Raw genomic sequence first — 15089 nt, 5'->3', positions numbered from 1 at the left:
CCTCGTGGTCCCCCAGCATGGCCTGGCCTGGGCCGCCCGTGACCGTGACCTTGTCCCCGGGTGACCCCGTCCCCGTGTCCCCACCAGGGGAGAAGGTGATGTCGGACGACGAGTTCACGCAGGATCTGTTCCGGCTGCTGCAGCTGCTCTGCGAGGGCCACAACAACGGTGGGGGACATGGGGACACGGGGGGACATGGGGACATGAGGGGACGTGGGGGACACAGGGGGACATGGGGGGACAGGGGACACAGGGAACATGGGGGGATGTGGGGGACATGGGGGGATATGGGGGATACAGGGGGGACAGGAGGACATGGGGGACATAGGGGGACAGGGGACACAGGGGACGTGGGGCAACATGGGGGGATATGGGGGGCAAGGGGGATACAGGGGACATGGGGGACATGAGGATATGGGGGGATGCAGGGGACACTGGGGGACATGGGGGGACACAGGGGACATGGGGGTATATGGGGGGACAAGTGGGGACATGAGGACATGGGGGGACACGGGGAATGTGGGGGACACAGGGGGACATGGGGGGATATGGGGGATACAGGGGGGACAGGAGGACATGAGGGACATAGGGGGACAGGGGACACAGGGGACATGGGGCAACACGGGGGGATATGGGGGACAAGGGGGGACACAGGGGACATGGGGACATGGGGGACATGGGGGGGACACGGGGGATGTGGGGGACACAGGGGGACATGGGGGGATATGGGGGATACAGGGGGGAGAGGAGGACATGAGGGACATAGGGGGACAGGGGACACAGGGGACATGGGGCAACACGGGGGGATATGGGGGACAAGGGGGACACAGGGGACATGGGGAGATATGGGGACAAGAGGAGACATGGGGGACATGGAGCAACACAGGGGGATATGGGGGACAAGGGGCCACGGGGGACATGGGGGGACACAGGACACGGGGGGATACGGGGGACATGAGGGACATGGGGAACATGGGGGGACATGGGGATATGGGGGACACAGGGGACATGGGGTATACAGGGGGATATGGGGGACACGGGGGGGATGCAGGGGACATGGGACATGGGACACAGGGGACACGAGAGGGCACAGAGGGACATGGGGGGACATAGGGGGATATGGGGGAGATGGGAGAACATGGGGGGATATGGGGGACACGGAGCTCTGGGGTGGGAAAGGGGCTTTGGGGGCTTGTGGAGCAGAACTGGGGGCAATGGGGTGGCCATGGGTGACAGTGGGTGACAGTGGCCATGGGTGACACCCTGTGTCCCCCCCCCCATAGATTTCCAGAACTACCTGCGCACCCAAACGGGGAACACGACGACCATCAACATCATCATCTGCACCGTGGACTATCTGCTGCGCCTGCAGGTAGCGCCCCACGGCGCCCCACGGTACCCCACAGCGCCCCACGGTGACCCACGGCACCCCACGGTGACCCACGGCGCCCCACGGTGACCCACAGCCCCCCCAGCCCTCCGCCGTGCTCTCCAGTCCTGGCCCTGGCCCACACTCCACAGCTCGTCCCCAGCCCCACGTCCCCGTCCCCTCCCTCTGCCGTGGGTCCCCCCACTGATGTCCCAAGGGGTCCTGATGTCCCTCAGTGTCCCCAAGGGGTCCTGATGTCCCTTGGGGTCCCCAAGAACCCCAGTGTTCATGTCTCTCAGTGTCCCCAAGAACCCCGGTGTCCACGGGGTCCCAATGACCCTTGGGGTCCCCAAGAACCCCCATGTCCAAGGGGTCCTGATGTCCCCAAGAACCCCAGTGTCCAAGGGGTCCCGATGTCCCTGGGATGTCCCCAAGAACCCCGGTGTCCAAGGGGTCCCGATGTCCCCAAGAACCCCAGTGTCCGAGGGGTCCTGATGTCCCTTGGAGTCCCCAAGAACCCCGGTGTCCAGGGGGTCCCGATGTCCCTTGAGGTCCCCAAGAACCCCAGTGTCCAAGGGGTCCTGATGTCCCTTGGGGTCCCCAAGAACCCCGGTGTCCAAGGGGTCCCGATGTCCCTGGGATGTCCCCAAGAACCCCGGTGTCCAAGGGGTCCCGATGTCCCCAAGAACCCCAGTGTCCGAGGGGTCCTGATGTCCCTTGGAGTCCCCAAGAACCCCGGTGTCCAAGGGGTCCCGATGTCCCTTGAGGTCCCCAAGAACCCCAGTGTCCAAGGGGTCCTGATGTCCCTGGGATGTCCCCAAGAACCCCGGTGTCCAAGGGGTCCTGATGTCCCTGGGATGTCCCCAAGAACCCCGGTGTCCAAGGGGTCCCGATGTCCCTGGGATGTCCCCAAGAACCCCGGTGTCCAAGGGGTCCTGATGTCCCTTGAGGTCCCCAAGAACCCCAGTGTCCAAGGGGTCCTGATGTCCCTTGGGGTCCCCGAGAACCCCGGTGTCCAAGGGGTCCTGATGTCCCTGGGATGTCCCCATGTCCCCTATGTGTCCCCCCCAGGAGTCCATCAGTGACTTCTACTGGTACTACTCGGGCAAGGACGTCATCGACGAGCAGGGCAAGCGCAACTTCTCCAAGGCCATGGCCGTGGCCAAGCAGGTCTTCAACAGCCTCACCGAGTACATCCAGGTGTGTCCCCTGCCCCCCAAAACGGGGGTCGGACCCCCTGCCCCACACCGGGGCCCTGGGGGGGTCCCCGGGTCCTGGGGGTCACCAGAAGTCTCGGTGTCTTGGGGATCCTGGTGGCCCCGAACGTCCATGGGATGTCCCCAAGGACCATGATGTACCTGAAGGTCCACAAGAACCCTGGTGTCCAAGGGGTCCTGATGTCCCTGGGATGTCCCCAAGAACCCCGGTGTCCAAGGGGTCTTAATGTCCCTGGGATGTCCCCAAGACCCCTGGTGTCAAAGGGGTCCTGATGTCCCTGGGATGTCCCCAAGAACCCCAGTGTCCATGTCCCTTGGGGACCCCAAGAACCCCGGTGTCCAAGGGGTCCTGATGTCCCTGAGATGTCCCCAAGAACCCCAGTGCCCATGTTCCTCAGAGTCCCCAAGACCCCCGGTGTCCAAGGGGTCCCAATGTCCCTGAGATGTCCCCGAGATGTCCCCAAGAATCCCGGTGTCCAAGGGGTCCTGATGTCCCTCAGTGTCCACAAGAACCCCAGTGTCCAAGGGATCCTGATGTCCCTCAGTGTCCCCAGGTGGTCCTGATGTCCCTTGGGGTCCCCAAGAACCCCGGTGTCCAAGGGGTCCCGATGTTCCTCAGTGTCCCCAAGGGGTCCCGGTGTCCCTCAGGGTCCCCAAGAACCCCGGTGTCCAAGGGGTCCCGATGTTCCTCAGTGTCCCCAAGGGGTCCTGATGTCCCTTGGGGTCCCCAAGAACCCCGGTGTCCAAGGGGTCCCGATGTTCCTCAGTGTCCCCAAGGGGTCCTGGTGTCCCTCAGGGTCCCCAAGAACCCCGGTGTCGAAGGGGTCCTGATGTCCCTGGGATGTCCCCAACAACCCCGGTGTCCACGGGGTCCTGATGTCCCCAGAGTCCCTTGATGTCCCCAAGAACTCCGGTGTCCAAGGGGTCCCGATGTCCCCAGAGTCCCTTGATGTCCCCAAGAACCCCGGTGTCCACAGGGTCCTGATGTCCCCAGAGTCCCTCAGGGTCCCGAAGCCCCTGGAGTCCCCAACAGCCCCAATGTCCCAGGTTCTCCCCATGTCCCTGATGTTCCCCAGTGGTCCCAGTTCCCTGGGGGTCTGGGGGCTCCCCTGGGGTCCCAGTGTCCCTGAGGGTCCCCAGGTGCCACCCGCTGTCCCCACAGGGTCCCAGTGTCCCTCAGGGTCCCCAAGAACTCCGGTGTCCAGGGGGTCCTGATGTCCCTGTAGGTCCCCAAGAACCCCGGTGTCCAAGGAGTCCCGATGTCCCCAGAGTCCCTGGGATGTCCCATTGTCCCCGAAGCCCCTGGAGTCCCCAACAACCCCAGTGTCCCAGGTTCTCCCCATGTCCCTGATGTTCCCCAGTGGTCCCAGTTCCCTGGGGGTCTGGGGGCTCCCCTGGGGTCCCAGTGTCCCCGAGGGTCCACAGGTGCCACCCGCTGTCACCGCAGAGTCCCAGTGTCCCTCAGGGTCCCCAAGAACTCCGGTGTCCAAGGGGTCCCGATGTCCCCAGAGTCCCTTGATGTCCCCAAGAACCACGGTGTCCACGGGGTCCTGATGTCCCCAGAGTCCCTCAGGGTCCCAAAGCCCCTGGAGTCCCCAACAACCCCAATATCCCAGGTTCTCCCCATGTCTCTGATGTTCTCCAGTGGTCCCAGTTCCCTGGGGGTCTGGGGGCTCCCCTGGGGTCCCAGTGTCCCCGAGGGTCCCCGGGTGCCACCCGCTGTCCCCGCAGGGTCCCTGCACGGGGAACCAGCAGAGCCTGGCCCACAGCCGCCTCTGGGACGCCGTCGTCGGCTTCCTCCACGTCTTCGCCCACATGATGAAGAAGCTGGCCCAGGTGGGCACTGGGAGCACTGGGAGCACTGGGACCCCCCCTCCCACCCCAACTAACCCTCTGTCCCCACGGCGGGGAGATCTGGGGACACCCACGTCCCCAGCAGCCACCCCTATGTCCCCAACCCATCCCGTTGGCCCCGGGGCACCCTGAGGACCCCCCGACTTGGGGATGGGGACCCCACACCACCCTATGGGACCCCCCTGGGTGGCTCTGACCAACCTTTCCGCCCCATTGCTGCCAGAGGGGCCAAGCGCCGGGACCGCGGACGGGCGTAAGAACCCCCCGAGCCCCCCAAATGTCCCCCGGGTCCCCATAGCGCTGCATGGCCTCGCTAACCCCCCCAGCATGGCAGAGCCCCCCGACACCCCCATGCTTGGGTTGTGCAGGAGTTGGGGTCACCAACCCCCTCGTTCGGGGGGTGCGGGGCTATGGGGGGGTCACCTGGGGCTCATGGTGTGTGACCCCCCCCAGGACTCGAGCCAGATCGGGCTCCTGAAGGAGCTGCTGGACCTGCAGAAGGACATGGTGGTGATGCTGCTGTCCCTGCTGGAAGGTGGGGACCCCTCTCCCTTTGTCCCCCAGGGTGTCCCCTTGTTCTCCAGGGTGCTTCCCACCACCCGTGGTGGCCACTTGAGAGCATCCCCTGGTGGCCACCAGGGCTCTCTGGGGTGTCCCCTGTCCCTTGGGGTGTCCCTTGACCATCTGGGCCACTCCCTGGTCACCAGGGCTCTCTGGGGTGTCCCCTGTCCCTTGGGGTGTCCCTTGACCACCTGGGGTGTCCCCTGGTCACCAGGGCTCTCCGGGCCATCCCCTGTCCCTTGGGGTGTCCCCAGGGGTCTCTGGGGTGTCCCTTGTCCCTTGGGGTGTCTCCTGGTCACCAGGTCTCTCCGAGGTGTCCCCTGTCCCTTGGGGTGTCCCCTGTCCCTTGGGGTGTCCCCAGGGCTCTCTGGAGTGTCCCCTGTCCTTTTGGAGTGTCCCCTGTCCTTTGGTGTGTCACCAGGTCTCTTTGGGGTGTCCCCTGGTCACCAGGTCTCTCCCAGGTGTCCCATGTCCCTTGGCGTGTCCCCAGGGCTCTCTGGAGTGTCCCCTGTCCCTTGGGGTGTCCCCACGTCTCTTTGGGGTGTCCCCTGGTCACCAGGTCTCTCCCAGGTGTCCCATGTCCCTTGGCGTGTCCCCAGGGCTCTCTGGAGTGTCCCCTGTCCCTTGGGGTGTCCCCACGTCTCTTTGGGGTGTCCCCTGGTCACCAGGTCTCTCCCAGGTGTCCCGTGTCCCTTGGGGTGTCCCCAGGGCTCTCTGGAGTGTCCCCTGTCCCTTGGGATGTCCCCACGTCTCTTTGGGGTGTCCCCTGGTCACCAGGTCTCTCCCAGGTGTCCCATGTCCCTTGGTGTGTCCCCAGGGCTCTCTGGAGTGTCCCCTGTCCCTTGGGGTGTCCCCTGTCCCTTGGGATGTCCCTTGACCACCTAGGGTGTCCCCTGGTCATCAGGGCTCTCTGGGGTGTCCCCTGTCCCTTTGGAGTGTCCCCTGGTCACCAGGACTCTCTCGGGTGTCTCCTGTCCCTTGGGGTGTCCCTTGACCACCTGGGGTGTCCCCTGGTCACCAGGGCTCTCCGGGCCATCCCCTGTCCCTTGGGGTGTCCCCAGGGGTCTCTGGGGTGTCCCTTGTCCCTTGGGGTGTCTCCTGGTCACCAGGTCTCTCCGAGGTGTCCCCTGTCCCTTGGGGTGTCCCCTGTCCCTTGGGGTGTCCCCAGGGCTCTCTGGAGTGTCCCCTGTCCTTTTGGAGTGTCCCCTGTCCTTTGGTGTGTCACCAGGTCTCTTTGGGGTGTCCCCTGGTCACCAGGTCTCTCCCAGGTGTCCCATGTCCCTTGGCGTGTCCCCAGGGCTCTCTGGAGTGTCCCCTGTCCCTTGGGGTGTCCCCACGTCTCTTTGGGGTGTCCCCTGGTCACCAGGTCTCTCCCAGGTGTCCCCTGTCCCTTGGGGTGTCCCCACGTCTCTTTGGGGTGTCCCCTGGTCACCAGGTCTCTCCCAGGTGTCCCATGTCCCTTGGTGTGTCCCCAGGGCTCTCTGGAGTGTCCCCTGTCCCTTGGGGTGTCCCCTGGTCACCAGGTCTCTCCCAGGTGTCCCATGTCCCTTGGTGTGTCCCCAGGGCTCTCTGGAGTGTCCCCTGTCCCTTGGGGTGTCCCCTGGTCACCAGGTCTCTCCCAGGTGTCCCATGTCCCTTGGCGTGTCCCCAGGGCTCTCTGGAGTGTCCCCTGTCCCTTGGGGTGTCCCCATGTCTCTTTGGGGTGTCCCCTGGTCACCAGGTCTCTCCCAGGTGTCCCGTGTCCCTTGGGGTGTCCCCAGGGCTCTCTGGAGTGTCCCCTGTCCCTTGGTGTGTCACCAGGTCTCTTTAGGGTGTCCCCTGGTCACCAGGTCTCTCCCAGGTGTCCCGTGTCCCTTGGGGTGTCCCCAGGTCTCTCCGGGCTGTCCCCACAGCCCCGTAACCTCACACGCCCCCCATTCCCCCCCACCTTAGGCAACGTGGTGAACGGCACCATCGCGCGCCAGATGGTGGACATGCTGGTCGAGTCCTCCAGCAACGTCACCATGATCCTCAAGTTCTTCGACATGTTCCTGAAGCTGCGCGACATCGTCTCGTCGGACGCCTTCCGCGACTACGTGTCGGACCCGCGGGGGCTCATCTCCAAGAAGGACTTCCAGAAGGCCATGGACAGCCAGAAACAGTTCGAACCCGCCGAGATCCAGTTCCTGCTCTCCTGCTCCGAAGCCGACGAGAACGAGATGATCGACGTGGAGGCGTTCGCCGGGCGCTTCCAGGAGCCGGCGCGCGACATCGGCTTCAACGTGGCCGTGCTGCTCACCAACCTGGCGGAGCACGTCCCGCACGACCAGCGGCTCCGCACCTTCCTGGAGCAGGCCGAGAGCATCCTGGAGTACTTCCGACCCTTCTTGGGGCGCATCGAGATCATGGGGGCGGCGCGGCGCATCGAGCGCCTCTACTTCGAGATCAGCGCCGCCAACAAGGCGCAGTGGGAGATGCCGCAGGTCAAGGTGAGGGATGGGAATGACCCTACAACCCTTGAGCTGGCGCTTAGTACCATGATCTACCCTGGGGTTGGACCAAGGGTTGGACTTGATCTCTGAGGGCTTTCCAACCCGGTCCATTCCGTGATTGTAAAGCGGGTTTGTATTTACACCACGGGGAGGGACAATTCCCCCTATAGCACGTGTACGTTTTCAATGGCTACGAGCTCAGTAAAGCGCTACGAATTCAGGGAAGCTTTAGGAACATATTCCCAACCACCCCAAGAAGTTGGTTCTTATTACAATGAGTTCTAGGGGCCATTTCTATAGTCTCCATCACCTGGTTGTGAACTGGAGTCGTCTTCTCTACACCTTTGGTCCAGTGTGATGAGTTGGTTGGGACATTTTCAATGGCTACGAGCTCGGTTTAGCGCGGCGAAGCGCTACAAATTCATGGAAGCTTTAGGAACGTATTCCCAACTACCCCAAGAAGCTGGTTCTTATTACAATGAGTTCTAGGGACCATATCTATAGTCTCCATCACCTGGTTGTGAACTGGAGTCATCTTCTCTACACCTTTGGTCCAGTGTGATGAGTTGGTTGGGACATTTTCAATGGCTACGAGCTCGGTTTAGCGCGGCGAAGCGCTACAAATTCATGGAAGCTTTAGGAACATATTCCCAACCCCCTCGAGAAGCCGGTTCTTACTACAATAGGTTCTGGAGACCATTTCTATAGTCTCCACCTCCTGGTTGCGAACCGGAGTCATCTTCTCTCTACACCTTTGGTTCAACTGGGACTCAAGCTGTTGAGCTGGTTAAACTGGTGTTTCTCCCATCCCGTGCCCATGTTGCTGTGTAGTTGTCAAGGTTTGATTGCGGGGTGACAATAAAATAGAGGAAAATACTGATAAAATAGAAGAAAATAGTACAAAATACACAAAACCCATGTGGAAAGTGGCAGCAGCTGCAGGGCAGGCACCCCAAGGCCCGGACTGGACTCTGCAGCCACGCGGAGCTGGATTCGGTCACTTGGCCTCGGTTCGCAGGGATGAATGGTGAGGTCCTCCCCTAATTCCGGCCATAGGGAAAATGGATTAAATCCTCGTAATCTCCTAATTTTATATGAAATATGATGTGAATGGGATGGAATACTCAGTTGATCAGTTTTTGGCCACTGGTTGCTTGTGGGGATGTGCGTCCATCCTCATCAATAACATTGATATATATCCACCCATTCCGTTGCTATGGCTACCAAAAGGCATCTATTATGCTAAAATGTGGCTGATATGAAAGGTGAATTCACTAATGAGAAACTCGTTAACAAACCAGGACGCTCGTTAATGAGCCCAGGACACTCGTTGACAAACCCGGGACGCTCGTTCACCCGGCGGTGCACCCAAGGGGTTTATCAGTGACCTCAGAGCTAAGCCATAGCGATGAAGGGTTAATTAATCAACTGTTAATTGCCCGTCCCGCAGGAGTCCAAGCGCCAGTTCATCTTCGACGTGGTGAACGAGGGCGGCGAGGCCGAGAAGATGGAGCTGTTCGTCAACTTCTGCGAGGACACCATCTTCGAGATGCAGATCGCGTCGCGGCTCTCGGAGGAGGAGCCGCCGCACGACGAGGACGAGGACGAGGAGCAGGACGAGGAGGACGAAGGCCCCGACGCCCCCGCGCCCCCCACCGAGCCCACCTCGGCCTTCGGGGAGCTACTGGCGGGGACCGGGGGGTTGCGACGCCTGCTGGGGTCCCCCCAGATGTGGAAGCGGAGGCTGCGGCGGCTGCGGCGGCGGCCGGGCCGGGAGCTGGCGCGGGCGGCGGGGGCGGCGGCGGGCCGGGCGCTGCTTGGGGGGCTCCTGGGGGGCTGGGGGGTGCTGAGCGCCGTGGGGCGGCTGGCGTGGGTGTCGCTGTTCGGCGGGGGGCTGGTGGAGGGGGCGCAGCGGCTGGCGTTGGCCGAGCTCTTGGCCAGCATGCCCGACCCCACGCAGGACGCCGTGGGGGGCGGCGAGGCCGGGGGGGGCGCGGCGGGGGGCGACGAGGGGGGACCCCAAGAGCCCGGCCCCCCGCCCGAGCCCGACGCGCCGCAGCCCCCCGAGGAGGGGGAGGAAGAGGAGGAGGAGGCGGCGGCGGCCCCCGCGGTTTTCGGGGCGCGCAAGGAGCCCGGGCACTATCGACCCGCGGCCCCCGACGCACCGGGGGGGCTGGGGGATATCGGGGAGCCCCCCGGCGCTGAGCCCCCCACCCCCGAGGGAACCCCCATCCTCCGCAGGAAGATTGGGGTACGGGGATGGGCGGGGGGAGCTATGGGGTGGTGGGGGGGCGGGGTGGGGCTGGGGGAGGTGGGGGGCTCCTTGGGGGGGGGATGTTGGGGGGTCCCTATGGGGGTTGGGATGTGGGGAGGGTCTCTGGGGGTCAGGATGTTAGGGGTCCCTATGGGGGGTGGGATGTTGGGGGGCGTCCCTATGGGGGAATGGGATGTTGGGGGTCCCTATGGGGAGTCAGGATGTTGGGGGGGTCCCTATGGGGGGTGGGATGTTGGGGGGCGTCCCTATGGGGGAACGGGATGCTGGGGGTCCCTATGGGGAGTCAGGGTGTTGGGGGGTCCCTATGGGGGAATGGGATGCTGGGGGTCCCTATGGGGAGTCAGGGTGTTGGGGGGTCCCTATGGGGGAATGGGATGTTGGGGGTCCCTATGGGGTGTCGGGGTGTTGGGGGGGCCCCCTATGAGGGGTGGGATGCTGGGGGGCCCCTGGGGGGGATCAGGATGGTGGGGGGGGTCCCTATGGGAGCACAGGACACTGGGGGGGTCCCTGTGGGGGTCTGATCCTGTCTCCCCCCCCACCAGGAGGACGGGGAGGAGGTGGAGGAGGCGCCGAAGGACGAGGAGCCGGGGGGGGAGCCCGAGAAAGCTGAGTGAGTGGGGGTCCCCATGGGTTTCTCCGTCCCCTCGGGGGTCCCTGTGCCCATTGGGGGTCCCTGTCCCCATGGGCGTTCCTGTCCCTGTTGGGGGTCCCCATTGGGGTTCCCCGTCCCCATGGGCGTCCCTGTTGGGGGTCCACGTGCCCATTGGAGGTCCCTGTCCCCGTTGGGGGTTCCAGTCCCCATGAGGGTCCCTGTCCCCGCTGGGGGTCCCCATGCCCGTTGGGGGTCCCCGTGCCCACTGAGGGTCCCCGTCACCATGGGGGTCCCTGTGCCCATTGGGAGTCCCTGTCCCCATGGGGGTTCCTGTCCCCGTTGGGGGTCCCTGTCCCCATGGGGCTTCCTGTCCCCCTTGGGGGTCCCCGTCCCCTTGGGGGTCCCTGTCCCCATTGGGGTTTCTGTCCCCGTTGGGGGTCCCCATCCCCATGGAGCTCCCTGTTGGGGGTCCCCGTGCCCATTGGGGGTCCCCATCTGCATGGGGGTCCCCGTGTCCATTGGGGGTCCCCGTGTCCATTGGGGGTCCCCGTGCCCATTGGAGTCCCCATCACTGTTGGGGGTCCCTGTCCCCTTGGGGGTCCCCGTCCCCTTGGGGGTCCCTGTCCCCATGGGGCTTCCTGTCCCCGTTGGGGGTCCCCGTCCCCTTGGGGGTCCCTGTCCCCATTGGGGTTTCTGTCCCCCTTGGGGGTCCCCGTCCCCTTGAGGGTCCCTGTCCCCATGGGGGTTTCTGTCCCCCTTGGGGGTCCCTGTCCCCTTGGGGGTCCCTGTCCCCATGGGGGTTTCTGTCCCCGTTGGGGGTCCCCATCCCCATGAAGCTCCCTGTTGGGGGTCCCCGTGCCCATTGGGGGTCCCCATCCGCATGGGGGTCCCCGTGTCCATTGGGTGTCCCCGTGCCCATTGGAGTCCCCATCACTGTTGGGGATCTCTGTCCCCTTGGGGGTCCCTGTCCCCTTGGGCGTCCCCATCCCCATGGGGGACCCTATTGGGGTCCCCGTGCCCATTTGGGGTCCCCTTCCCCTTGGGGGTCCCCATCCCCATGGGGGTCCCCGTGCCCATTGGGGATCCCCATCCCCTTGGGCGTCCCCGTCCCCATGGGGGGCTGCGGGGAGAAGGCCGGGGGTCCCACCAGCAGCCCCCCCCTCCCGCAGCACGGAGAACGGGGAGAAGGGCGGGGCGGAGGCGCCCGAGGGGGGCGCGGAGCACGGGGCCCCCCCGAAGCGCAGGAAGTCGGTGCCGCGGGTGCGCAAGGAGGCGCCGGCAGAGGGGGCGTTCGAGTTCTGGACAGAGCTGGAGGTCCAGAGGGTCAAGTTCCTGGTACGGGGGGGCTGGGGGCAGGGGGGGCACCCCCGTGATACGAGTGGTGGGATCGCTGTCCGTGGGGGTGGGTGATCAATGGGACCCCCAATGCGGGTGGGTGGTCAATGGGGGTGGGTGATCAATGGGATCTCCATCAATGGGGGTGGGTGATCAATGGGGGTGGGTGATCAATGGGACCTCTATCAATGGGGGTGGGTGATCAATGGGACCCCCAATGGGGGTGGGTGATCAATGGGGGTGGGTGATCAATGGGACCCCCAGTGGGGATGGGTGATCAATGGGGGTGGGTGATCAATGGGGGTGGGTGCTCAATGGGACCCCCAGTGGGGATGGGTGATCACTGGGGGTGGGTGATCAATGGGGGTGGGTGATCAATGGGACCACCATCAATGGGGGTGGGTGCTCAATGGGACCCCCAATGGGGATGGGTGATCAATGGGGGTGGGTGATCAATGGGACCCCCAATGGGGGTGGGTGATCAATGGGGGTGGGTGATCAATGGGACCCCCAATGGGGATGGGTGATCAATGGGGGTGGGTGATCAATGGGGGTGGGTGATCAATGGGACCGCCATCAATGGGGGTGGGTGATCAATGGGACCCCCAATGGGGATGGGTGATCAATGGGGGTGGGTGATCAATGGGACCCCCAATGGGGATGGGTGATCACTGGGGGTGGGTGATCAATGGGGGTGGGTGATCAATGGGACCGCCATCAATGGGGGTGGGTGCTCAATGGGACCCCCAATGGGGATGGGTGATCAATGGGGGTGGGTGATCAATGGGACCCCCAATGGGGGTGGGTGATCAATGGGGGTGGGTGATCAATGGGACCCCCAATGGGGATGGGTGATCAATGGGGGTGGGTGATCAATGGGGGTGGGTGATCAATGGGACCGCCATCAATGGGGGTGGGTGATCAATGGGACCCCCAATGGGGATGGGTGATCAATGGGGGTGGGTGATCAATGGGACCCCCAATGGGGGTGGGTGATCAATGGGGGTGGGTGATCAATGGGACCCCCAATGGGGGTGGGTGATCAATGGGGGTGGGTGATCAATGGGGGTGGGTGATCAATGGGACCCCCAGTGGGGGTGGGTCATCAATGGGATCCCCATCAATGGGGGTGGGTGTTCAATGGGGGTGGGTGCTCAATGTGACCTCTATCAATGGGGGTGGGTGATCAATGCGACCCCCATCAATGGGGCTGGGTGCTCAATGGGACCCCCATCAATGGGGGTGGGTGATCAATGGGGGTGGGTGATTAATGAGACCCCATCAATGGGGGTTGGGTGTTTGGGGGGGTCAATGGGACCTTCACCAATGAGGGTGATTAATGGGACCCTCATCAGTGGGGGTTGGGTGCTCACGGGGTCAATGGGACCCCCACCAATGGGGTGGGTGTTTGGGGGGTCCTGGGGTTGCCCCCCAACCCTGACCCCGTGTCCGCCCCCCCCAGAACTACCTGTCCAGGAACTTCTACAACCTGCGGTTCCTGGCGCTCTTCCTCGCCTTCGCCATCAACTTCATCCTCCTCTTCTACCGGGTCAGGACGGGGGGGCCTGAACCCCCGATCACCCCGTGTCCCTGGGGGGGTCACCCTGTGTCCCTGGGGGGGCTGTGGGGGTCACCATGGGGGTCACCCTGTGTCCCTGGGGGGGCTGTGGGGTCACCCTGTGTCCCTGGGGGTCACCCTGTGTCCCTGGGGGGGCCATGGAGGTCACCCTGTGTCCCTGGGGGGGTCACCCTGTGTCCCTGGGGGGGCCATGGAGGTCACCCTGTGCCCCTGGTGGGGGTCACCATGGGGGTCACCCTGTGTCCCTGGGGGGGCTGTGGGGGTCACCCCGTGTCCCTGGGGGTCACCCTGTGTCCCTGGGCTCACTGTGGGGTCACACTGTGTCCCTAGAGGGGGCCATGGGGGTCACTCTGTGTCCCTGAGGTCACCATGGGGGGTCACCTCGTGTCCCTGGTGGTGCCATGGGGGTCACACTGTGTCCTACTGGGGGCTATGGGGGTCACCCCATGTCCCTGGGGAGGTCACCATGGGGGTCACCTGTGTCCCTGGGGGGGTTGTTGGGTCACCCCATGTCCCTGGGGGGTCACCATGGGGGTCACCCTGTGTCCCTGGTGGTGCCATGGGGGTCACCCTGTGTCCCTGTGGTCACCGTGGGGGTCACCCTGTGTCCCTGTGGTCACCGTGGGGGTCACGCTGTGTCCCTAGTGGGGGGTCCCCCAGTATACCTGGTGGGGCCATGGGGGTCCCCATGTGTCCTGGGGGGGTCCATGGGGTCCCGCTCTGCACCGGGAGGATGGGCAGCGGGCGTCCCAGCATCTCCTTACACCCCCCCCAGGTATCCGAGCACCCCCCGGGCGCCGAGGAGGAGGAGCTGGAGGGCTCGGGGGCGGCGGGCGAGGCCGAGGGCTCCGGGGGGGCCGAGGCGGGGGGGCCCGGCGAGGACAGCGTGGTCTATTACTTCCTGGAGGAGAGCACGGGCTACATGCAGCCGGCGCTGCAGGGGCTGGCGCTGGCGCACACGCTGGTGGCTTTTCTGTGCATCATCGGCTACAACTGCCTCAAGGTGCCCGCCCCCAACACGCCCCGCCCCCTGGACACGCCCCCGGGCACGCCACGCCCCCTGGGCACGCCCCCGGGCACGCCACGCCCTCTAGGCACGCCCCCGGGCACGCTCTGCCTCCTGGGCACACCCCCGGACATGCTCCGCCCCCGGACATGCCCCGCCCCCTGGACACGCCCCCCACCGGGCAGGCAGCGTCCCCGGACACGCCCTGACATGCCCCGCCCCCTGGACATGCCCCGCCCCCTGAAGCACCCCGCCCCCGGGCACGCCCCACCCTCTGGACACACCACACCACGCCCCCCTGGACACGCCCCAAAATGCCCCGCCCCATGGACATGCTCCACCCCCTAGACACGCCCTGACATGCCCTGCCCCCTGGACACGCCCCAAAATGCCCCGCCCCCTGGACACACCCCAAAATGCCCCGCCCCCGGGCATGCCACGCCCCCTGGACGCGCCCCTATATGCCCCACCCCCTGGATATGCTCTGCCCCCTGGACACGCCCCACCCCTGGACATGCCCCGCCCCCTGGATATGCCCCGCCCCCTGGACATGCCCCGCTCCCTGGACACGCCCCGACATGCCCCGCCCCCTGGACACGCCCCCCGGGCACACCCATGCTCCACTCCGCCCACCCTGTGTCCCTGGGGGGGTTGTGAGGGGGTCACGCTGTGTCCCTGAGGTCACCATGGGGGTCTCCCTGTGTCCCTGGGGGGGGCCATGGGGGTCTCCCCGTGTCCCTGGGGTCACCGTGGCCACGCCCACCTGGCCCCAGACCACGCCTACCCACCGTGGCCACGCCCACTCAGCCCCAGCCCCGCCCGCCCGCTCA

At 65.0% G+C, this 15089-nt stretch overlaps 1 protein-coding gene across 6 annotated transcripts in view; it reads left to right on the top strand.

The window, feature by feature from the left end:
- RYR1 (ryanodine receptor 1) overlaps positions 1–15089 on the top strand; it is a 196143-nt gene that overhangs the window by 166370 nt on the left and 14684 nt on the right. For all 6 annotated transcript variants that reach the window (XM_071800800.1, XM_071800799.1, XM_071800798.1 and 3 more), the window contains 11 exons: positions 88–168; positions 1284–1372; positions 2441–2569; positions 4318–4422; positions 4894–4975; positions 6934–7469; positions 8923–9723; positions 10290–10357; positions 11509–11674; positions 13137–13223; positions 14029–14256. In XM_071800800.1, the coding sequence (XP_071656901.1) occupies positions 88–168; positions 1284–1372; positions 2441–2569; positions 4318–4422; positions 4894–4975; positions 6934–7469; positions 8923–9723; positions 10290–10357; positions 11509–11674; positions 13137–13223; positions 14029–14256 (2372 nt within the window). The remainder of the gene's footprint in view (positions 1–87; positions 169–1283; positions 1373–2440; positions 2570–4317; positions 4423–4893; positions 4976–6933; positions 7470–8922; positions 9724–10289; positions 10358–11508; positions 11675–13136; positions 13224–14028; positions 14257–15089) is intronic.

Source organism: Patagioenas fasciata, chromosome 33 (genome assembly GCF_037038585.1).
Source record: "Patagioenas fasciata isolate bPatFas1 chromosome 33, bPatFas1.hap1, whole genome shotgun sequence".
NCBI lineage: Eukaryota > Metazoa > Chordata > Aves > Columbiformes > Columbidae > Patagioenas > Patagioenas fasciata.
This window is presented reverse-complemented; position numbering and strand designations above follow the sequence as displayed.